The sequence below is a fragment of the Nicotiana tomentosiformis genome, chromosome 11 (genome assembly GCF_000390325.3).
Source record: "Nicotiana tomentosiformis chromosome 11, ASM39032v3, whole genome shotgun sequence".
Taxonomy (NCBI): Eukaryota; Viridiplantae; Streptophyta; class Magnoliopsida; order Solanales; family Solanaceae; genus Nicotiana; species Nicotiana tomentosiformis.
In genome coordinates this window covers 108,580,359-108,604,784 of record NC_090822.1, presented here as the reverse complement: position 1 = coordinate 108,604,784, position 24,426 = coordinate 108,580,359, and the positions used below count along the sequence as shown (strand labels likewise).

Sequence of the window (24,426 nt, the reverse complement as noted above, 5' to 3'; positions counted from 1 at the left end):
AAGAAGAAAGCAAGCCTCGCGTCGTCGTCGTCGTCGCTCGCTCTGCTCGGCTTCGGATTCGGATTCGGATTCAGATTTGGTCAAATGATCGATTGATTGATTAATTTTTTGGACCAAATTTATTTGTTAATAGTAAATATTAACGTAAGATTATCCGCATTTGTAACGGATATGTTCCAATCCGTGTATTGACCACCAGCTACAATAGCAGCCGCCTAATGCTCTTCCCACCATGGCCAAGTGCTTGCTCCACTCTTCCCACCATGGCCAAGTGCTTGTTCCATAAACAAGCTAGTGCATGCTCCACCATGGAGGGTGGAGGGTCGTTCATCTTCAAAGCTAGTTGCTATATATATGTGAAGCAGTTGTTGAAGAAAGACACAAAAACACAACACAAACACCAAACTGAAAACGCTCAACTTTGGCTATACATTGCACTCCTTCCTCTCAGCATTTCCATACGATTTTCTGAGTTTCTACTACTTTGTTCTGCATTGTTTTAACTTCAAACAAAGCAACTGTAAGTGTGATTTGCTACCGAACTTTGTGTTCGCTGAAACACTGGGGTTTGAAGTACCGCTACACCAGTGTGTTATTCGTTCTATACTGGAAGAAAATAATCCATAACCTTGGGTACTAGGAGGGGATTAAATTCCTTAAGGAAACACTATGAATTCAGTGGGCTCGAATTAATTACTGTTTCATTACGATAACTTATATTTTCCAGAAATATTATTTACAAATACAGCAATATTTGCGGGACTAACAATCTTAAGAAATTTAATATTTATTTCTGTATTTGAGTTATTCTTATTATTCTGCAAACTAAAACCTTTGTGGTTTTGTGTACTCCCGTTTTGGAGAGTAAAGCCTTTGTGGCGTTTTGTTGGAGATTAAAATCTACGTGATTTTTACTCCAGTTTGAAAACGTTTATTAAACGTTTGTTTGTGTCATTCTTTTACAGGAAAAAATGACGACTGAAAGCGAAAACCAAGTTGTTCCGACGCTGACTGCCAACGTATCGACAAGCCGAACACCGGCGTTGGCACCGGCAGAAAAACACGGAAAAATTTCCGGTATTGATTTCAAGCGCTGGCAGCAGAAGATGTTCTTCTACTTAACTACGTTATGTCTACAGAAGTTCATCAAGGAAGATGTTCCTGATATGCCAGATAAAACTCCAGAGAATGAACGCTTTATCGTGATTGAAGCGTGGAAGCATTCTGATTTTTTATGCAAGAATTATATCCTTAGCGGACTAGATGATAATCTGTATAATGTATACAGTGGCGTGGAGACGTCAAAAGAATTGTGGAATGCGCTTGAAAAGAAATAAAAAATTGAAGATGTCGGGATGAAGAAATTCGTTGCCGCAAAATGTTTGGACTACAAAATGGTAGATAGCAAGTCTGTTATTACCCAAGTTCAGGAATTGCAAGTGATTATTCATGATCTACTTGCTGAAGGTCTTGTCATCAATGAAGCATTCCAAGTAGCAGCAATGATTGAGAAGTTGCCTCCGTTGTGGAAGGACTTCAAAAATTATTTGAAACACAAACGAAAGGAAATGTCCCTTGAAGATCTCATTGTTCGGTTGAGAATCGAAGAGGACAATAAAGCTGCTGAAAGGAGAGGCCGTGGAAATTCAACAATAATGGGAGCAAATATTGTTAAAGATAACAAAAAGAGGAAGTATGCTTCTGGTCCCAAATACAACCCAAGCAAGAAGCGGTTCAGTGGAAACTGCTACAACTGTGGGAAAATCGGACACAAATCTACGGAGTGTCGTGCTCCGTAGAAAGACAAGAAAAGGGATCAAGCAAACATGGTAGTAAAGCATGATGATGTTGATAACTTGTGTGCCATGCTTTCTGAATGTAACTTGGTGGAAAATCCTAAATTGTGGTGGTTTGATTCAGGAGCCACTCGCCATGTTTGTGCAGTTAGAGAAGCTTTTGCTACTTATGCTCCTGCTAGACCCGGAGAGACAGTTTATATGGGAAATTCTTCAACAACAAAAGTTGAAGGATATGGGAAGATATTTCTGAAAATGACTTCTAGCAAGGTCATGACTTTGAACAATGTCCTTCATGTTCCCGAAATGAGAAAGAATTTAGTCTCTACTGGACTTCTTGTTAAGCACGGTTTTAAGTGCGTTTTTGTGTCCAACAAGGTTGTCATAAGTAAGAATGAAATATTTGTAGGAAAAGGTTACCTCACCGAAGGCCTTTTCAATCTAAATGTAATGGTTGTGGAAAACAATAATAATATTTCAGCTTCTTCTTACTTACTTGAGTCAAATGATTTATGGCATGTACGTTTGGGTCATGTCAATTATAAAACCTTGCGGAAAATGATTAACTTGGAAGTACTGCATAAGTTTGAATGCGAAAAATCAAAATGTCAAACATGTGTGGAATCTAAGTATGTTAAACATCCTTATAAGTCAGTTGAAAGGAATTCAAATCCTTTAGACTTAATTCACACAGATATTTGTGACATGAAGTCAATACCATCTCGCGGTGGAAAGAAGTATTTTATAACTTTTATTGACGATGGTACTCGATATTGCTATGTTTACTTACTGAATAGTAAAGATGAAGCAATAGACGCATTCATGCAATACAAAAATGAAATTGAAACGCAGCTTAACAAGAAAGTAAAAATGATAAGAAGTGATAGGGGTGGTAAATATGAATCTCCTTTTGAAGAAATATGTTTAGAATATGGAATTATTCATCAAACAACAGCCCCTTACACGCCCCAATCTAATGGGATTGCGGAAAGAAAGAATCGCACATTAAAGGAGATGATGAATGCGTTGTTGATAAGTTCTGGTTTGCCACAGAACTTGTGGGGGGAAGCCATTCTTACGGCTAATCGAATATTAAATCGAGTGCCCCATAGCAAAACACAATCCATTCCATATGAAAAATGGAAAGGAAGGAAGCCCAACTTGAATTATTTTAAAGTGTGGGGGTGTTTGGCAAAAGTGCAAGTTCCTAAACCCAAAAGGGTAAAGATAGGACCGAAAACCGTTGATTGTGTTTTCATAGGATATGCGACAAATAGTAAAGCATATCGATTTCTGGTTCATAAATCAGAAAATCCCGACATTTATAATAATACGGTTATAGAATCAGATAATGTTGAGTTCTTTGAAAATATATATATCCGTATAAAGAGGAATGTGAGTCGTTTGGTGAAGGATCTAAACGACCTCGGGAAGAAACAAAAGAAAGTATATATAATCAGGAGGATCCAAGACGTAGTAAACGTCAAAGAACGTCTACTTCATTTGGACCAGATTTTGTGACTTTCTTATTGGAGAATGAACCTCAAACATTTAAAGAAGCTATGACTTCTTCCGAATCATTGTTTTGGAAAGAGGCAGTCAATAGTGAAATAGAATCCATATTAAACAACCATACATGGAAATTGGTTGATCGTCCTCCTGGAAATAAATCTTTGGGTTCTAAATGAATTTTTAAGAGAAAAATCAAAGATGATGGCACTATTGATAAATTCAAGGTAAAACTCGTAGTCAAAGGGTATAGACAACAAGAAGGTCTAGACTACTTTGATACATACTCTCCAGCTACAAGAATTACGTCCATACGGATGTTAGTAGCATTAGCTGTAGTGTATGGTGTTGAAATTCATCAAATGGATGTTAAGACGGCTTTCTTAAATGGAGAGTTGGAGGAAGAAATTTACATGAAACAACCTGAAGAGTTTGTGGTTCCAGGTAAAGAAAAGAAGGTATGTAGACTTGTTAAGTCTCTTTACGGACTAAAACAAGCACCCAAACAATGGCATGCGAAATTTGACCAAACAATGTTGTCAAATGGTTTTAAGATAAATGAATGTGATAAATGTGTGTACATTAAAAATTTTACAAATCAGATAGTCATTGTTTGCTTATATGTGTATGATATGTTGATAATGAGTAATGACATTGCCAACATAAATGCTACTAAGCGTATGCTCAATAGCAAGTTTGATATGAAAGACTTGGGAGTTGCTAATTTAATTTTGGGAATTAAGATCCATAAGACTCCTCAAGGTCTGGCATTGTCACAATCTCATTATATTAAGACAGTACTTGAAAAATTCAAGCACTTGGGCTTTAAAGTTGCAAAAACTCCAATTGACGTGAATCTTGCATTAGCAAAGAATAAAGGCCAAAGCATATAACAATTGGATTATGCTCGTGTGTTGGGATGCTTAATGTATATCATGAATTGTACACGACCAGATATAGCTTGTGCTATAAGTAAATTGAGTCGATATACGAGCAATCCAGGCCAATCTCATTGGGTGGCAATGAAACAAGTTTTGGGATATTTAGAACATATCCAGAACTTTGACTTGCACTATAGTAAATTCCCTGCGGTGATTGAGGGATACTGTGATGCAAATTGGATCACCGGTTCAACTGATTCTAAGTCCACGAGTGGATATGTATTCACTATTAGTGGAGGAGCGGTATCTTGGAAGTCGTCCAAACAAACATGTATTGCCCGCTCTACAATGGAGGTTGAATTCATAGCCTTAGATAAAGCCGGTGAAGAAGCTGAATGGCTCCGGAATTTCTTGGAAGACATTCCATTTTGGCCCAAACCGTTGGCACCAATATGCATACATTGTGATAGTCAAGCGGCAATTGAAAGGGCTGGGAGCGTTATGTATAACGGTAAATCTCGTCATATACGACGAAGACATAAAACCGTTAGGCAATTACTCTCTAGAGGAATTATCACGATTGACTATGTAAAGTCAAGTGATAATGTGTCGGATCCACTTACAAAAGGCCTAACTAGAGAGGTAGTTGAGAAATCATCAAGGGGAATGGGGCTATGGCCGAGAACAAGTCATTGTGGCGGTAACTCTACCTAGAAGACTGGAGATCCCAAGATCTAGGTTCAAGGAGATCAAACAAAGTCATTAATGACGGTTCAACATTGTCAAATAAAATTTTAGTCCGTTCTCGTGATGAGACAATGTTCAGTACCAAGGATAAAGCATTAAGGCTTTTTAATGATTTCTAAATTTGATACGGGGTATATCAAATAGTGTATCTACAGGATGACACGTTTAGGAATCACCTATGTAAGTGTGAAGTGTTAGCCGTTTCAAGGAGAACTTTGTAAGGCCAATTCTCTATGCACTTATGAAACCAGGCGGTGTTCATGGCTGAAACGAACACAACAATGAGAACCAAAGATGGTTAAGGGTTGATTGTGTGACTTATGGTTGTCTAGGTATACACCAAAGATCGACGGTTCAAAGATATCAAATCTACCGATTGACCGAGTATATCCGACATAAGTTTACTACGAAAAGTTCAAAGGGAAACCTACTTATCCAGATGCGATTAATCCTTGCTTGCATCACACAGTTTTTCATGCATACTTCCGTGATATAGCCATTCCCCATTCATGTGGGGGGTTGTTGAGGTTTTTATGAAATAGTCTTAAAATGAGGGTGAATGAGAAATGGAGGAAAAATAAAATTTTTGAGTAAAATTTTAAGTTTCCCCCTCTTGACAATGAGACATTGGCCCATATTGGAAGAGGAAAAGATTTTTTGTGGGTATATATATAATTGCTCTTCTTTTAGCTCTTAAAGAGTTAAGAAGAAAGCAAGCCTCGCGCCGTCGTCGGCGTCGCTCGCTCGGCTCGGTTTCGGTTTCGGCTTCGGATTCGGATTCGGCTTCGGATTCGGATTCGGATTCAGATTTGGTCAAATGATCGATTGATTGATTAATTTTTTGGACCAAATTTATTTGTTAATAGTAAATATTAACGTAAGATTATCCGCATTTGTAACGGATATGTTCCAATCCGTGTATTGACACCAGCTGCAATAGCAGCCGCCTAATGCTCTTCTTACCATGGCCAAGTGCTTGCTCCACAAACAAGCTAGTGCATGCTCCACCATGGAGGGTGGAGGGTCGTTCATCTTCAAAGCTGGTTGCTATATATATGTGCAGCAGCTGTTGAAGAAAGACACAAAAACACAACACAAACACCCAACTGAAAACGCTCAACTTTGGCTATACATTGCACTCCTTCCTCTCAGCATTTCCATACGATTTTCTGAGTTTCTACTACTTTGTTCTGCATTGTTTTAACTTCAAACAAAGCAACTGTAAGTGTGATTTGCTACCGAACTTTGTGTTCGCTGAAACACTGGGGTTTGAAGTACCGCTACACCAGTGTGTTATTCGTTCTATCCTGGGAGGAAATAATCCATAACCTTAGGTACTAGGAGGGGATTAAATTCCTTAAGGAAACACTGTGAATTCAGTGGGCTCGAATTAATTACTGTTTCATTACGATAACTTATATTTTCCAGAATTATTATTTACAAATACAATAATATTGGCGGGACTAACACAAATACCATGACACCATCTAATGATACACAAAGCGTAGGTGCTGGAAAAGCCAAATAGAAGTTGGCAAACTGAGTAATGCACAATGACAAGCATGGAGCACTTATAGCAAGTCAAATTGATGCACACAGAAGAATGATCAACTAATTTACACTATAGAAGCTCTGAGCAGCTACCTGTCCACCGTCATGGGCGGCCCAATCCTAAAGCAAGTGAAACACTTGCTTTAGACCCCAAATATTTAAGGGCCTCAAAATTATTAATATTTATATTATTTATATAATTATTTTTTATTATTAATAAATTTATTTTTTTTATTGTCATATTGATTTTTAATAACTCGATTTCTTCCTCTAATTAATATAACTAAAATAGTTTTCTGTCAATCTTATTTTACTTAATTATATTTTTTTATTCATTAGTTGGTCACGTAACTATATCTAATAATCTAACTTATTATTTATTTTTCTTACATAAATTATACTCTCTCCGTCCCAATTTATATGAAAGTGTCACATGGATTTTATGAAATAAAGGAAGGCTTTTGAAACTTATAATCTTAAATAAATCATAGAAGTTTTTGGGCGAGAAATCATCTCATTAATGGTAAAAAGAAAAATCTAAAGTTGAATTGTTACCAAATATAGAAAGGGACTTACTAAAAAAAAGGAATCACTTATGTTTTTTGGGTTCTCCCATTTCAGTTGTGATGCAATCAACGTTAAATTCATTTAATTTTTCTGTATTTTATAAAACTAAGTTCTCATTTTTTTAATTCTACATTCTCACTTGTCTAATATTTTTAAAAACGATGTTCAATATATATATATATATATATATATATATATATATATATATATATATATATATATAAGCTCTCTTAAGATTTTGCTTTAGGCCTCCGATGAGGTTGGGCCGCCCTTGTCCACCGTATGCTAAATTATTTACAATCGATTCAACCGAAGGCTTCTGCATATTAGTAATTCAAGAAGAATTGCTAACGTTGATAATCCTTTTGTTGCCAGGATTCATAAAGAAAAGTGTAGTTCCAAATAAGGATTTGGTCACCCAAGTCCAACATTGAAATTGTCATCTGACTACTAATTCACCTGAGTTGTGGTCAGCAACATCACAAAGATATGTTGATCTTTTCAAATCTTTTCCAGCTTTAGTTTGCGGTCCTAAAAATGACAAAACTTTCAAGCAATTGCAGGAGTGAAATCCAGAACACAGCACAAGAAAGAAACAAACATGGTAGAAAACTTACCAGACCTAACAAACACAACAGAGGTAGAACATTATAGCAACAAAAATATAAAAAAATCATGAGAGAAATCTGAACATAAAAAAAACTCAAAAATACAAATCTGAGAAGCCCAGAAAAATTGAAAAATTCACCCAGTGAAAGATGACAACTTTGATCTCTTGAAGTCGCAAAGCAAGAAGAAAATGATAGAGAGCAGTGAAGGAGAGAGAAATAGATGAATTGGACAACAGTATGAGTTATATCTTAAATAATGAATCTACACGTGTTTTGATAAAATAAAGGTGTAGTGCGGGTGTTAATTCCCCAATGAAATAGGCCTAAATATAAAGTAAAATTCAAAAAGCATTTTGTATAGCTTAGGGGTCATCATTTTCTGATCCAAGATATATGTTTTTTTATATGAAGTATAATATTGAGAGTAACATGACAGAAGAAATATTGAGGTTTAACATTGAAAAGGTTAACATACTTGCTAGAAGTATCTTCCTTTCATCGGAGAATTTCATCAAATACATTGATCACATCAATGTTCTTCTCTTGTTTTTACTACCTTTTTTTATCGTGGCAGATACTTGCTGAGGCAAGAATCTACAAAATTACAAAATCTGCGAATCAACAATCTCTGAGGAAAATAGAATAAGACAATTACATGCTCAGCAAGAACATGACCCGACAACATAGAGTAAAAATTGAACGATTGGCACCATCAACAGAAAGACACCTAAAAAGCTTCGCAAAATCAACATAACAAATGTCGTTGAGAATATGAATACTCATTGTATATGTACAGACCTTTAGTTCGTCCACAAATACGTTAAGCAGGATGCTAATCCACAACCAATGAAAGCTCTTATTTATGTTCTGACTGTTCAAATCTCTACAACTTCGGAGCTAAGTGGGTTCAAATGCCAATGCAATTCCTAATTAATAAATGAGACAAAAGAAAGTAGAAGTTAGTCACAGTAAAGGTAAAGTTGGTAAGAATTTTGATACATATACATATAGTCAGTGATCTTACTTTTAAGAGACAGTAAATGCTCCTCCTTTGTCCGGAGTTGGGACTAACTGTGTTATAGTATAACTCCAATTCTTTCTGGTTTTTCACAAAAGAATCAGTATGTAGAGTATTCTACAACAATTAAGCGACAATCAATCTGATAGAAAAAGAAATTTTAAAACAACCACCAAGTTTTTCAAGTACATCACCAAGAAAGTATCCAAATGATATGAATATATGAGCTATAACACTGTTTTTTCTTTTCTGTTAGTAATCTTTATTTTTTTTCATCATGCAGCACTTATAATATTCTAAAGTATTGGCATGAAAGAACCTAATACTATTGATGCAAGAAAATGCATCTAGATTATCAAATAATATTGAAGCAAGAAAAAGAAAGCAAGATAGATGGACAAAATGAGACAGAGATGGAACTGACTATAAATACCATAGAAACAGTAAAATCAAGCAGATACAACATTGATCTATTGGTTGCACATCAGAAAACTTTTCCATTTTTTTAGAACATAAAAGTTTTTGCAAGGATTTGCAAGCAGATACGTTAATCCTTGGTTATTGCATAGTAGAGGTGCAAAAACGTTGTTTCAACAAGATTCGTTAAACGAACAATAAGCATACAGGTAAAGGTAAAAATACCTCTGCAACAACACTAGAGTTATTCCTACGACTATGCAAAACCTCAAGCCAACCTGCCATGAATTATGTGAGCGTATGACAACAACAAAAGTTGGGGCCATCCTGTGGAACTATTTACGCAAAAGCTTTTTGAATGATTTCATCATATACTATATTGTAAGTTGAATGATCACATCATATACTATATTGTAAGTTGAATGATCATCATCACTATCTGATGTAGGTGGTCTAATTAATAGTTTTACACAATTGGAACTTTTTGCTCTCGATAGCGCTACGTAGAGCTGACCGTGTGAAAAAACAGGTTCACGTAAATAAACTCCCACGAAGTCCAACGTTTGACCTTGAGCTTTATTTATTGTCATAGCAAAACATAATCTCAAAGGAAATTGTGTTCTTTTGAAAGGAATAGGCAATTTTTCATCTGTTGATGATAAAAATGGTATTCTCGGAATAAATACATGTGTATTCTTAAAGTCCCCAGTGGCAATCTTAGCATTTATAACATGTTTTCGAAGATCACAAGATATAAGTCGTGTACCATTGTATAAACCTTCACAAAGATTTAAATTTCGTAACAACATAACAGGACAATACTTTTTCAAGGTTAATTTATGGGGAGGTAAACCAGCAGGATGTAAAGTATGCAAAAAAATTTCATATTGACTTTGATCGTTTGCCTCAATAGTCTCATCAAATGCAACATATGTTTTAGGATCACCAGGAAATTGAGCTATGAGCAAATCATTTATTTCATCAACAAAGTCATTTTTGGTTGTCAGAATTACACGACAAGTCATAGAAGATGCATCATAAAAACATGTATGTAGATTTGGATAAGTAACTCTAAACAACAGATCTAATGATTGATTTTCAGAAATGAAAGGGATAACAAAACAATTAGGGATTTCAATTTTGTCATGGATATTTGTTTTTTCTTGTCCATTTCCTATTCTCATCAAATATTCACAAAACGTAAGATCTGTCTTTGCACGCATATTCTCTGATAATTGTAGTTTTTCGAGTTGATTCCAAATTTCAGAATATAATAAGCTTTGTTGAATAAAATCTTTTTTTTTTCCACTCCTAACAACTGGGAGAGTTTGTGTAAAATCACCACCGAAAACGACCACTTTTCCTCCAGATAGAGCATTTGTATCCATTAAATCCTTTATGAGAATATCAAAAGTTTCTATCACTTTCTTTTTTGCCATAGATACTTCATCCCAGACAATTAGTTTTGCATCACGTATTAAAGTTGCAAGTGCTCTTTGCTTACTAATGTTGCAAGAATATTGTTCATCGATATCAATAGGAAATTTAAAACGGGAGTGAGCAGTTCGTCCTCCTGGGAGGATCGAAGCTGTAACACCTGAACTTGTTGCTAAAGAGACAAAACCTTTTGATCGTACAGCAGCTAATAAAGCACGGTATAGAAAAAATTTTCCAGTTCCTCCGGGGCCATCAATGAAAAATGCTCCTGATTTGTTAGAAAATATTCTATTAAGAATCGTGTCATACGCTTTTCACTGTTCGGTATTTAATTTTCTCTCTAGAAGCAAATCTTCTTTTCTAACAATGATGTTTCTTTCAAATTGACAGTCATTGGTTTCTCTCGCAACAACTGAAGGTTTAATTTTCTCAGGAATAAGATTATATTCATTAATATCATGTCCCATCAAGTGCAAAATATCATTGATATGATTTAAAGCCATAAAACGAATATCTTTAGCATTCATGCTAGGTAAAATCTTAAAATCTTCGGACATTGAATCTTCAAATTGTTTCCAAAGTTCTGTTGGATTAGCAGGATTACAATACACCAATAATGTTGCTTGCAAACGCCTTAAACTATATGGCATTTGATAATTTGTAGCTTCAGATATACATTCAACTAAGTTGTTATCACAGTGTAACAATCCTCTTTTTTCTGCGGCCTCTCTGAATGTACTACAACATTTGCCGTCAACTTTACGTAAGTCCTGATATGATTTTGGTCCTCTAACGTTCATCAACAATAATCTAAGATAATATCTTTCTCCTTTTTTTGGATGATATGTTACAACACGTCCATTACAGTACGTTGTTTTCGACGTGTCCACATTTTTTCCTTAGGTGACCATACAAAGTACTCAGGAAATTCTTTATATAATAATAACATTTGCATAGCATCTTTATCTGTTCTGTTCATAACAAAAAATTCAGTTAACATTATTTTTCGAATCATTGGATTACTAAGTATTCTATCAATATTTTCAATACTTTTAAAAGAGACAAATTGTTGTCCTTCCAAATGTAACTGAAGGTGAAAAACAGTTGGAGTCATTTCACTTATGGGAAAACTAAATAGTCGCCACGCAACTTCAGGAGGTGAAACCCATCTAGCAGATTGGTATTCTTTTATTTCATCTATGTCTGTATCTGTATCATTATCATGTATATGAAATGCAATTTTATCGTGTCCTTTGCAAATATATTTGTAAATATATTTCACTACTTTGATATCAGAACAAACTTCAACATTCATATGACAATTATACTTGCATGGGAAAATGGATTATATGGAACCTAAGTTACTCGGACTTGGCAATTTGGGTGTCATACCCGTGTCGACACGACACTGACACGGGTAAGGGTGTGGGATCTGGGTTGGATCCGGTCAAACGAGATCGGGTGTGTTGACCAAACGTTTTGGAAAATTTTTGAGAATTGATTTCCCTAAGTAAAGATTTGAAGAGATGGAAAACGAAATACCTTCCATTACACTGCTATGTAGTAATTTATACTAGTCGTTTTGAAACTTTTTGTCTTGATCAATCTTCTTGTTCATGCTACAGGTTTCTGAAATTAAGAGCTATAATATTTTTTTTAGGGCAGAGAAGTTGAAGATGGGTGGTGGACTACTGGACTGAGCTTATTTGAAAGGCCCGGGTCTTGTTCTACTGGAGAAAAGCAGAAACATGGAAAAAATTTTGTTGGGGAAGAAGAAGAAGACAGCGATGCAGAGAATAAGGAAGAAGAAGACTTAGACCAGACAAAGAAGAAGACAGGAATGCAGAGAATAAGGAAAAAGAAGACTTTAGACTAACTAGGAATTGATTACTTTATTACTAGTTGATATGTATATGTTTGCTAATATTCTGCCGAGATAGACATTACATATAATATGTCTTCAATAGTTTTTTGTTTATAAAAATTACAGTTTTAATTGTACCAAAAATAGTTATAGTTTTAATCAAAATAATAAATAATTATTTAATTGTAAACTAAATATAATTGTATATGCTTTAAAGACACATATTTTTATCTGAGTAAACTTCATATATATTAAATAAGTATATGCTCTAAATAAACAAATTTTATTAATTTACCTAATTATACTATTTATAAATATTTTCTTTCTCAAAGAAACGGGGGATAATTTCTAAATTAATTATTAGCATGTAAATTTTTTGACAAATTACGTTCTCGCGAAGATCATGAAAATTTATAAATTGTACATAATAGAATTGACCCTTTAGTTCTCCACTATATGCTATGTTGTGACACATATTTTAAGACTAATTATAAATTACATGATTTGAGAATGAGCTAAAATAATTTTAAAAAATGATAAAGAAGAATATTCTTAAATTATATTTGATTAGCACCACCAATTAATATTGAGTTATCGAAATACTTGAAATATAATTAATTATTCATGGTTAATGTTATATAGCTTTCAAACAAATCACATTAATTGACTAAGGAACTCTTCTTGTTAGATCATTTGATTCTTCCTATCAAATACAAGTTATAAACTATCGAAATACTTGAAATCTAAATAGATGTTTGATTGGAAATAACAATTGACTTTATCTCACTAATTTGACCGATAACAAGATATATCCACTATCGTATTAGGGATCCCTCTTGTTAGATTGTTTGATTCTTTCTATCAATACAAGTTCTAGAATATCGAAATACTTTAGAAATATGACAAAGAAGAATATTAGCGAATTTTAGAAAATAAACAAAGAATGAGAGAACTTAATAACACTTAATTTATACAATTAATATTGAGCTATTGAAATGCTTGAAATATCTTTCTATCAATACAAGTTCTAGAATATCGAGCTAATTAATATTGATCTATTGAAATACTTTAAATATAATTAATTATTCATGATTAAGGTTATATAGCTTTCAGACAAATCACATTAATCGACAAATTTAATCAATAATAAAATATACACAATATCATATGTAATTAAATAATGTTTAAGGTTATATGATTTTGGGGTTTGAGGTTTTAGTTTCGGAGTTTAGGGTTTGGAGTTTGATTAATAATTATATTTCTATTAAAATTAAAAAATATTTCCAAATTAAAATGATAAAACTAAATGGAACAAACATCATTTAATGCAATATTTTACTATCCCATGAAAAGTGACGTGAATTATCTTGTCCAAAAAGTAAATTATTATCATAAACTCCACCCATCATAATACCTTTTTGTTTATTTAATGAATTATTTGTCCAATAAGTCTATTGTCATCGTAAACTACCCATCTCTCCATCAGAATATCTTTTTTCTCATTGAATGAATTTTCTTGTCCAAAAACATAGACAAACAAGCCATTCTCACTCTCTCTGCTTCATCTCGACTTTCTTTGAATCCATAGCCGAAAAATTTTAGAATTTTTCTTCACCCTATATCCCTTAAAATGGCTTCATCAACAGCTGTGAAACAAAAAGGAAAAGGCATTTCAAGACCAACAAAAAGTGTTGCATCAGATTTTGATGACAAACCCTTATGGAATCATGTTAAAGTTCTTTCAGTTCCTCCTAATGGAGGTGGAAACAGAGTGTGGTCTTGTAATTTTTGCAATAAACAAGTTACTGGTTCATATTCTAAAGTTAAAGCACATCTTCTAAAGATCTCTGGTCATGGCTTTGCTATATGCAAAGAGATTACTCATGATGTATGTGCAATATTGAAGATGGAGAACAAAGAAGCTGAAAAGAAAAAAACTGACGCACAACTGAATGCAAGAAAAAAGGCAGATTATGTATCTCTACCGGAAGGCTCAGACTTATCACAACTGAAAAAAAGAAAAGGTTCAAATGGTGGAGCACTAGAGAAATCTTTTAACATTTGTAACAGAAACATTGCCGACAAGTTGGCGGCTCGTATGTTCTACGCATCAAGTTTATCATTTAACCTTGCAACTTCTCCTTACTATAAAAAATATTTGGAGTTTTTGGCAGCAAATTCTTTGCCTGGTTATGTTCCGCCAACTTTTAATAGGTTAAGAACAACTCTTTTGGCCCAAGAAAAGGCTCATATTAATAGAAAACTACAACCTATTAAAGATACATGGAAAAGAAAAGGATTGTCGATTTGTTCGGATGGATGGTCAGATATTAAAAGGCGACCATTGATAAATATAATGGGAGCATCTAGTGGCGGACCAATATTCTTAAAATCAATCAATTCAAGTGGGATTATTAAGGATGGTGAATATATTGCTAAGTTATTTATTAAAGTCATAGAAGATGTCGATGCAGAGAATGTTGTCCAAGTTATCACTGATAATGCAGGTAATATGAAGCTTGCCGGTTCTATTGTTGAGCAAATTTTTCCGCACATATTTTGGACACCATGTGTTTTTCATTGTTTGAATCTTGCTTTTAAAAGTATGTGTCAACCTTCAGAAAAATCAACTCACTTTAAAATTTGCGAATGGATATTAAAGTCGATTGGTCAAGTGAGTAGCTTAAAGAATTTTGTGGTGAATCATGACATGGCGCTTGCCATTTTCCAAAAGTATTCGGAGTTATCTTTGTTGAAAGTTGCGGAAACAAGATTTGCTTCCCATATTATTATGACTTCTCGTATTCATAGAGTTAAATCGTCATTGGAAAAAATGGTGATGGATGCCGAATGTAAGAATTATAAAGGAGATAAAGTAATTGAAGCTAAAGCGCGCGAAATAAAATCTCTTGTGATGGATGATGAATGGTGGGATACTATTGAATACTTGTTGAGGTGTACAGAGCCAATTGTATCCATGCTTAGATGTATCCATGCTTAGAAGTGCCGACCTTGATTGTCCAAAATTGCACCTTATTTACGACATGTGGGATTGGAAAAAATGGTGATGGATGACGAATGGAAGAATTATAAAGGAGATAAAGTAATTGAAGCTAAAGCGCGCGAAATAAAATCTCTTGTGATGGATGATGAATGGTGGGATACTATTGAATACTTGTTGAGGTGTACAGAGCCAATTGTATCCACGCTTAGAAGTGCCGACCTTGATTGTCCAAAATTGCACCTTATTTACGACATGTGGGATACAATGATTGAAAAGGTGAAGGTGATTGTATTTAAGCATGAGGGGAAAGATCTTATTACCGGCCAATCGAATGTTTTTGCTACAATTCAAGGAATTCTTGTGGCAAGGTGGAATAAGAGTAATACTCCATTGCATTGCATGGCACATTCATTGGTTCCAAAATATTATCATGAGTCATGGCTTAAAGGTGAAAGCAACGGGTTAAGAAGATTTGCTCTTAATGAAGATATAGAAATTTCACAAAATAGGCTCAAATGCTTTCAAAGATATTTCAAGAATCCGAATGATTTAAAGAAAGCTTCTTTGGAGCATGGGGCATTTTGTTGTGGGAATGGTTACTTTGGTGAGCCTCATGTAATTGATGTTATGGGGTATGAGGAGCCTTTATCTTGGTGGGCTAACCATGGTGTAAATGCTCCACTTTTACAAAGTCTGGCTTACAAATTGCTTTCCCAGCTAGCTTCTTCATCTTGTTGCGAGAGAAATTGGAGTACTTTTTCATTGATTCATAGCATCAAGAGAAACAAGCTAGCTACTTCTAGAGCCGAAGATTTAGTTTTTATCCATTATAATCTCCGCTTGCTCTCTCGAAGAAAGGAAAAGTATACAAATGGCCCAAGCAAATATTGGGATTTAGGTATATCCGTATACATACATATCCATGATTTGATATTTCTTGAGTAATTTCTTTAGCATGATAAGTTCCTTTCACAATCTTCTAAATTTATTTTGGTGTTGTTTTAGGTGGGGATTATTTTAATATTGATGAAAGTATCAATGATCTAGTTGAATTGTCAATAGACGAACCTCAACTAGAAGGAGTCTTCTTTGAAGAGGAAGTTCAAGATTTGCAAGAAGTTGACATTGAAGAGATTGAGGAAGATGACCTTTGAATAGAATGTACCCATGCACAATGTTTCAAGTGACAAATCTAGCGTAGTTTAAATGTGTATGCTATGTACTTATTTTTTGTCTATGAACTTGTGAACTTACAATTTCTGTAAGACTTTTTGGTGGTTATTTGAGTAACTTAATTTGAATAGCTAATTATTTAAAACTTTTGAATAGTGACTCTTGAATATATGTTTGTCTATTTAGTTCTAAGTTCTAGCTTTGGAGGTATGTTTCATTTCTTTTGTATCTCTAAATCTCTTTATAACTTTTATTTGTTATATTTCAACAAGTTTATAATAACTTATTTTAATACTTTGTTGTGCGAGTTGTAGGAAAATTAATGAATCATGCCATTTTGGAGAGTGTCTACGTGCCTGCCTACAACTTGAAAACTAAATGACTCAATTACTACACTCTACAAAGCACAAGTTACACGTAAGTTTTCCATATAATCTCTCATAATTATGCATATCTCTATAACTATATTTCTAGATTTTTAACTTATTTTTGCTGAATCTCCGCACCCGTACCCGTACCTAGATCCGTATCCTTGAATCCTAAAATTTAGACCATGAAAGATCCGACCTTTGGATCCGCACCCGTGTCGGACACCTGCACCCGAATCCGAGTAACTTAGTATGGAACAACCCAAGAATTATCCAGAAACTGACCTCTTATTTCTACAGCTTCTCTGATTCTTCTCCTTTTGTATATTGAATATGAATTATTCCCTTTTGATGTTTGTTCAGCAAAATCTTTTGGATGCTTGAATTTGCAATTATTATTTTTCATGCAAATATTTGTAGGATCTAACTTTTCACAAGGACCATGCATCATATGTTTAATAACAAGTGAATATAGATCGCGATAGAATCAGGCAATTCTGCACAGGCAAATTTATCATAGGATTCAGCAGTCAATAATTTGTGTTCATCAGCAAGTATAATAAGGAAATGAGCATGTGAAAGACCATGTTTTTGAAATTCTATAGTATACATGAATGCTGCAACTCTTCCAAAGATTTATCTTTTTAATATATCCATCTTTAATACTTCTACCTTTCCTCTGAAAACTCTACTAACTAAATCAGGTCTGTTCTGTACCTCATCAAGCCAGCGATAAATATTCTTTTATTTCTAGCCAAGCAGGATTACATGTCATTGTTATAAAGAAATCAAGTTTTCCAAAATATTGTACCAATGTGATAGCATCCATGTATCGTCGTCGCATGTCCCTTGGTCCCCCTATAAATGTAACATGAAGGAATGTTTTCTTTCCAATTTTAGAGGCTTCCCTTTCACCACATCTTAAAATATCAAGGAGTCCTTGCAAGACTTCAATTCTAAATAAATCTGGATTAAATGAGAAAAAGTCTAATCTTTGCGTTTTAAGCTTTATATATATATATATATATATCTACTATAAATTGTTAGAATATTCTCCCACAATGTAGCACTTCATTTGTTTCATTATTTCTTAGTTGAAATTTGTAACAATAATACTCTCGACAAGACACTGTATCTCTTTTTCGTTTTCCTCTTTGTAGTGATTCATCTTCCATATCAAGGAATCCATCAACTGAACACGTATTTGATATACTGGGCAATTGTTCATGTTCGCAGTAAGCTCTACGTTTCGAATTTTTTGTCTGAATAATTTTTTTAATTCCACAATGTCATCCATTTTCACCAAAGGAAAATAATAATGGATACTGCAACGGATCGTAACATCCATAATAATAATTCAAATATGTGGTGCAGATGTGTCTCTAGGATTTTCTTCAAGCCATAATGCCGCAATCTCTTATGTACTGGGTAAGTTATATGTTTGTTGATCTAAGGTTAAGTGACATTTAAGAGCAATATAGAAATCAGATAATTGGGGAACATTTAAAAGAGATTTTAGAAAAATAATATATGATTTTACCTTCAATATGTCCATCAACTTTTTCACAATTGATTCATTAATTCTTGTCGAACAAGCCATCCTATTGGCTAGTTCATTATCATTATCGTAGAAGTACAGCTATAAATTCCTAGGTTTTTCATTGGAAGGAACTAAATCATCTATAAAATGATACATCTGTCCCTGGACTCTAAATGTGTAGATACCACAATTTCTTCTCGCTAGCTCTTTATCATACTTGACACCAAGTGAAGTAAATGCAAACATGTTATTGTATGTTCTAATATAAGTTCGAAAATTTTCAGATTCTTCAGTATTTCCAAAGTATAACTCCGATAATTCAGTTGGCATTTTATGAGATGTCAACCTTATTGAACCACTGTTACAGCAAAATCCTGGAGGTTCATATTCAAACTTCTTTGCATGACAGAATTGACAGTTTGGGACCCTTTTTAGAGCAACATACTCACTTCGTTGCTCTTTAGTGACCAGGCACACCTTTCTGGCCCGCCTATGAGCTGAATATATAAGAAGTATCATTAGGGAAAAAAAGAGCACCAAGGCATACGTATGGTGGACATGATTGTAACATTAAGTTTGTGCAAACCTTTGATTGGAACAGTGTTCAAGATAACATGACGCAGGTTAGATGTACCCGATGTGGACCCTAATATACAAATAGTCACAATTTACAGTAATGTATAAACAATATGTCATTCTGAAAAGAGTATAATCTGAATGTATGTTTACCTGTTTCACGAATGATGGGGGGGTCCAATATACCCTTTCCTTTGTCTAAATTAGGAGATGATGTAAGCATACAGGCTAAGGTAGCAGCTGGTAAACAGAATAGCCAAGATGTTTAAAAGCGTGCAACGAACCCTTAATAGATGCAAAATTAAAAGAGCACGTAGTATTTATGTTTTTAAGTTTATAGATACATATAAGATAAATAAGCTGTGATAATCTCCAATCTCCAAGCAAAATAAGCATCGTTATATTAATAATAAATAGTGTATAAATATGAGTACAACAACATATAACATTTTTCAGGAAGCGAAAGGGGTTCTCGTATGGTTACCTGTTTCACAAATGATAGGGGGATCCAATATACCCTTTCCTTTTTCTAAATTATCCCACGATGTAGGCGTGCAAGCTTGATGGCCGACTACTAGAAAAACAGAATAGCAAAGACGTTTAAAAACGTATAGTGAAGCCTCTGTAGGTGCAAAATAAAGTGCAATAGACCACGCAGTGTTTGAGTATTTTAGTTTATAAGCACATATAAGATAAATAAGGTATCATACTAAGTTTCCAAGCAAAATACATAAGCACCATTGCATTAATAATATATGGTGTGTAAATATGAGTAAAACAATATAATCTTTTTCAGGAAGTGAAGGAGGTTCTCGTATGTTAAGAGCAGTTTGTTTTAGAAATCCTGCTTTGTCCCAAGATGATGTTGATTGCTGTGGGACAGCAAAAAACGGGCTTTGAAGAAGGCTGTGCTTAGTAGAATGTTTTCTTCTCATGCGTCGCGATAGCAACATCGCTTCCCCGCTATGAGCAGATATTTGGCTTTGCGTATCACGCCGTTTGAGTTGCATTGCAGCCTTTCTTTTTTCCGCGTAAGAGCACTTGTTTGGTTCTTTGGAATCCATCAGCTATACAAGTTCAACTTCTTTTTATCTGAAAAATATTTTCAGCCCAAATTTTTCATGAAATATTCAAGCCAAAAAATGTGTCACCGCTTATCCAAAATCAAAATTACCGCCAATGATATGACTGATTCAATCAAGAATTTTCTGAAGCACAGAGAACAAAAGCGACTAACATATTAAACTTCATGTGCGCAAAGCCTTAGCATGCCATAAAAAATGCAACAGAGAAACAGAAGATGACAAGAAAGCAACGATCCAAACAGAAAAATTCACCAAAGTATAAAGATAAGAACAGGAAGAGCTAAAACAACAACACACTACTTACTTCCAATGAATATATAGTTCTCAAATCAGGATATCCTCTTGGAATCTTGGTAGCTCTTTTTCGTTCAGAGTTGGGTACGTAGCCAATTTAAAACGTGTCATTACATAATATGTAATCCAATCTTCTGTTGGTCTTATAAGAAGCTCGTAAACAAGTTTACGATGTTTAAGCACTGCTTATTCGTAAACATTGCCAAGAAAACTAAAAGTAAGAAAGGATCTAAGTACATAAAATAAGTATATGCATGTAATCTATAGGAAAGGCAGAATAGTGTTTCATGAGAAATTAGTTTTTTCTTTTCTATGTCCTATATCAAGAAATCAAGATGCTACCAGACTCAAATTGGTATTTAGTAGCTTCTACGGCTAAAATAGCATCTTCTTCTCATCGTTCTGAATATTATCTTCTACGTAAGTGAAATAGCTTATCAATGTGAACCAAAAATAAATAGCTCTATCTATATCACAATATCATCGAAAATAAGATGGTAACTTTACATGCAGGTGTTACTTTAAGTTTCAAAGTGTCACCCACAAAGACCAAGTGGCGAAAACAGGCAATTAAAGTGCTTATCGCAAACTTAATATTGAAATTTCTCTTCTTTTTGAGAAAAAGACACAAGGCATGGATAATTTAGTTCAATTCGTACACTTTTGAGAGCCCTTTAGTTAAGCCAGCTATACCCCCAAAAATAGTAGAAATAAAAAAAAAGCCTAATTCATTCAAGAATTGCCTCGAACACCTAAAGAACAAAGGCGATGGACACATATTGAACCTATCAAAATCTTGCTTCGATCCATTCGACGAAATAGAAGTTTCAATTTGGGGAATTGATTTGCTTTTGAACTGCCCCAAATGCCGTAGGAGCTCCGCTTTTCTTTTATTAAGACCAAAAAATCATTCACTTCTAACCACATGATTCAAATGTAAGGTAGAATTTTGTCTTCTTCCATTTAGCACACCTACCATCAGAAATTGTTCACAATTTATTCTTTTCTTTCTTTCTTCTTCTTTAACACATCAACGTTCATTTAGTTGTTTGTCATCCAAAAACGATATAATTTCTTTAGCTTAGTGATTTGGGGTGCACGAAAGGAACAAGAGAAGGGAGCTCTTGTTAGGTGTAGTTAAACCTAAAACAATAGTAGTTCATTCAGGAATTGCGTCGAACACCTAAAGAACAAAGGTGATAGACACATTAAACTTTCCGTGCAGTAAAGCCTTAGTATGCCATGAAAGATTTAAATAGAGAAACAGAAGATAAGAAGAAGAAAACTCACAAGAAACAATGAGCCAAAGAGAAAAATTGGCGAAAGTGCTAAGATAAGATCAGGAACTGCAAGGAACGAAAAGGTGGAACTGGGAAGCTGCAATTTCCAGACGCTGGAGCTTTTAAACTATTGCTAGATTGGTTTTTGATACAGAGAACCTGCATCTGCCAAGTTTCTCAAGGGGGTGTCTGCCTGGCACCGATAAGAACAAGAAGAGCAAGAAGACAGAAGCCAAAGAAGCGGTGATTGCCAGGTTTTCCAAAGTGGTCGATATAATCCAAGCGAAGCTAATAAAAATTAGATGGAAAGACAATATTACCCTTAAGTGGGAGGCAGGCATGTCGTCCAGGTGCCTGCTAGCTGCCTCTTATTAGATAGTAGAAAAATAATGAAAGAATATTTTGTATAATTAACTATTCACATGTCCTATGTTTATTTGTCAAGATATAAGTACCTACTAGATATATACAGAAATAAAGAAAAACAAATACTATTTATTTTCTGGTTAGATACTTCTAATTCCTTCTAGAAAATCTGAGTGGGCTTCAGTGTATTGGGCCCCAAACGAGAAATAATTTGAGTCCAATGACTGCTTGACCCGATTGTATTAAGCTTAAACTAAATATCAAAACCTCTTCAGACAAGAGCTTCACTTAACCTTGTTTGTATCAAACTAATTCTTCACAAATCCACCTTCCTTCTCTTTAAGTTTTGGTTACAAATTATCCTCATCTTTTGATGAACGTCATATCACAGACATTTCCCCTCAAGTTGGAGGGATATGAAACAATCTCCAACTTGCCCAAAATGGATCTGTGTGAAGTCCCAGAAAGGGATTTTGTAAATATATCGACAATCTGAGAAATCGAAAGTACATACGACAAAGATATAAGTTTGGTGAGGTATTGTTGTGCACAAAGTGACAGTCGAGATCAACGTGTTTGGTGCATTCATGGAAGACAGAACTTTTGGTGATGTGTATCGTAGCTTGACTATTAGAGTGAAGAGACACTGGCAAAGAAGGAGAAACGAAGAGATCTTATGTAACTCGTACCAACCATGTGACCTCTACAATCACGCGACACATTGAGTGGTATTCGTCCTCCGCGGAGGATAGAAAAACCAAAGATTGTTTCTTTGATTTCTAAGAGATTGGAACCCTACCTAGGGAAATAAAATAGCCACTAATGGATTTCCGTGCCCCAATCGAAGTAACGAAAAGCTACCAAAGTAAACGATGATGAAGAAACAAGAACAAGCCTAAACTCGGATCTGTGAGGAGAAAACGAAGGCAACGTATTGCAGCCTCAAAATGATGAACTCGAGGAGTTTGCATGTATTGGCTGAGAAGCTGTACTGTGAAGGATAGATCTGGACAGGTATGAGTGAGGTAATTCAACTTACCTATGAGCTTTCGATAGAATGTGAGATCAGATAAGAAGTGGACAACATCCATACGACTATGACAAGAGGGATCAATTGGAGCAAAAATATGCTTCATGGCCAGACAACCAAATTCCGTCAGCAAATCCTAGGTGAATTTTCGTTGACTTAGAATTATTCCTTGTGTTTCCCGAATGATTTTCAAAACAAGAAAATAATGAGCCTTACCCAAATCTTTAATTCTAAACTTAGAATCAAGAAAATATTTGAGTGATGCAATTTCTAATGGATCATTCCCTATTAGTAGTATATCGTCCACGTAAACTGTAATGAAAGTTGTTTTCCCCTCTGAATGTTTAAAGAAAAGGGAGTAATCATTGAGTGAGTGCAAGAAGCCTTTGATGTTTAGGGTTGCGATGAGTCGGGCATACCACAGTCTTGATGCTTGTCGCAACCCATAAAGTGACTTCTTGAGTCTAGACACATGATTAGGCGGAGGAGGGGAGAGGCCATCGGGAAATTTTATGTAAAATTCTTTTTTGTAAATCACCATGCAAGAAGGCATTATTAATATCTAGTTGAAAAACTTCCCAATTTTGTTTTAATTGTCGCAGTCAATAAGCACCTAGTAGTAGTCATTTTCACCACCGGTGAATAGGTCTCGGTAAAATCTATGCCTTCTCTTTGTATGTCCCCCTTACAACCAATCGTGCTTTATACCTTTCAATTGACCCATCTTGTTTGTATTTTACCTTGAAAACCCATTTACAAGGCAGAGATTTCTTGTCTTTAGGTAATTCTATCACCTCCCAAGTCCTGTTAGTTTCAAGAGTTTGAATCTCTTTGGACATAGCCTGAACCTAACCTGGGGAAGTTTGATAATAGGAGGAAGGTTCTGACATATAAGAAACTGAATTTAAAAATGTTTTGTTGAAGTGTGACAAAGCTTAAAAAGACAAGATATGAGGGGTAATAGGGGAGGTAAAGCAACTGGAGGAAACATTAGTAACAAAAATAGAATTACAAGATACTCGGTAAAGTCTATGTATTCTATTTGTATGTCCTTCCTTACAACCAATCGTTCTTTTATACCTTTCAAGCGACCTATCTTGTTTATATTTTACCTTGTAAGCCCATTTACAAGGTAGAGCTTTCTTGTCTTTAGGTAATTCTACCACCTCCCAAGTCCTGTTAGTTTCAAGAGTTTGAATCTCTTTGGACATAGCATGAACCTAACTTGGATGTAAGGAAGATTTATAATAGGAGGAAGGTTGATGGTAGGCTATAATCTCATGTTTTAGTCAACTATTACATTCCAATTTAC

At 34.6% G+C, this 24,426-nt stretch overlaps 4 protein-coding genes across 18 annotated transcripts in view; 2 read left to right on the top strand and 2 right to left on the bottom strand.

Moving 5' to 3' along the window:
• Positions 1–12,024, bottom strand: part of LOC104106196 (uncharacterized) — a 37,498-nt gene extending 25,474 nt beyond the window's left edge. For 2 of the 12 annotated variants that reach the window (XR_011412407.1, XR_011412414.1), the window contains exons 1-3: positions 9,323–12,024; positions 8,138–8,761; positions 7,511–7,582 (exon numbers count right to left, since the gene is read on the bottom strand). Coding sequence is in view for 2 of the 12 variants with exons in the window: in XM_070188701.1 (XP_070044802.1) it covers positions 7,511–7,582; positions 8,138–8,183 (118 nt within the window). In the remaining 10 variants the exon portion in view is untranslated. The other 10 variants (XR_011412413.1, XR_011412416.1, XR_011412412.1 and 7 more) reach the window with 9 other exon arrangements.
• A 2,004-nt stretch (positions 12,025–14,028) lies between these two features.
• Positions 14,029–15,399, top strand: LOC138902002 (uncharacterized). The gene is made up of 2 exons (XM_070189807.1): positions 14,029–14,905; positions 15,020–15,399. The coding sequence occupies exons 1-2, from the start codon at positions 14,029–14,031 to the stop codon at positions 15,397–15,399; spliced, it is 1,257 nt and encodes a 418-aa protein (XP_070045908.1).
• A 60-nt stretch (positions 15,400–15,459) lies between these two features.
• LOC138902001 (uncharacterized) lies at positions 15,460–16,556 on the top strand. The gene is made up of 2 exons (XM_070189806.1): positions 15,460–16,300; positions 16,408–16,556. The coding sequence occupies exons 1-2, from the start codon at positions 15,460–15,462 to the stop codon at positions 16,554–16,556; spliced, it is 990 nt and encodes a 329-aa protein (XP_070045907.1).
• A 1,935-nt stretch (positions 16,557–18,491) lies between these two features.
• LOC104088840 (uncharacterized) lies at positions 18,492–22,029 on the bottom strand. Of its 4 annotated transcripts, XM_070188705.1 has the most exons (6): positions 21,729–22,029; positions 20,449–20,620; positions 19,544–19,633; positions 19,213–19,299; positions 19,070–19,129; positions 18,492–18,980 (listed from the first exon to the last, which is right to left on the bottom strand). In XM_070188705.1, exons 4-6 carry the CDS (start codon positions 19,280–19,282, stop codon positions 18,583–18,585), a joined length of 528 nt encoding a protein of 175 aa, XP_070044806.1. In that variant the 5' UTR covers positions 19,283–19,299; positions 19,544–19,633; positions 20,449–20,620; positions 21,729–22,029; the 3' UTR covers positions 18,492–18,582. The 4 variants fall into 4 exon arrangements, with proteins under 4 accessions (XP_070044806.1, XP_070044804.1, XP_070044805.1 ...); XM_070188703.1 differs by lacking the exon at positions 20,449–20,620 and having other exon boundaries at positions 19,544–20,267; XM_070188704.1 differs by lacking the exon at positions 20,449–20,620.
• Positions 22,030–24,426: the final 2,397 nt, after the last annotated feature.

Coding starts and splice junctions, on each gene's coding strand:
- LOC138902002 (XM_070189807.1), top strand. CDS start 14,029: ATGGCTTCATCAACAGCTGTGAAACAAAAAGGAAAAGGCATTTCAAGA. Junction 14,906..15,019: donor AGTTATCACTGATAATGCAG/GTAATATGAAGC, acceptor GTCAACCTTCAG/AAAAATCAACTCACTTTAAA.
- LOC138902001 (XM_070189806.1), top strand. CDS start 15,460: ATGGTGATGGATGACGAATGGAAGAATTATAAAGGAGATAAAGTAATT. Junction 16,301..16,407: donor AAGCAAATATTGGGATTTAG/GTATATCCGTAT, acceptor GTGTTGTTTTAG/GTGGGGATTATTTTAATATT.
- LOC104088840 (XM_070188705.1), bottom strand. CDS start 19,282: ATGCTTACATCATCTCCTAATTTAGACAAAGGAAAGGGTATATTGGAC. Junction 19,130..19,212: donor CCCCATCATTCGTGAAACAG/GTAAACATACAT, acceptor TTTGTATATTAG/GGTCCACATCGGGTACATCT. Junction 18,981..19,069: donor GAACACTGTTCCAATCAAAG/GTTTGCACAAAC, acceptor TTATATATTCAG/CTCATAGGCGGGCCAGAAAG.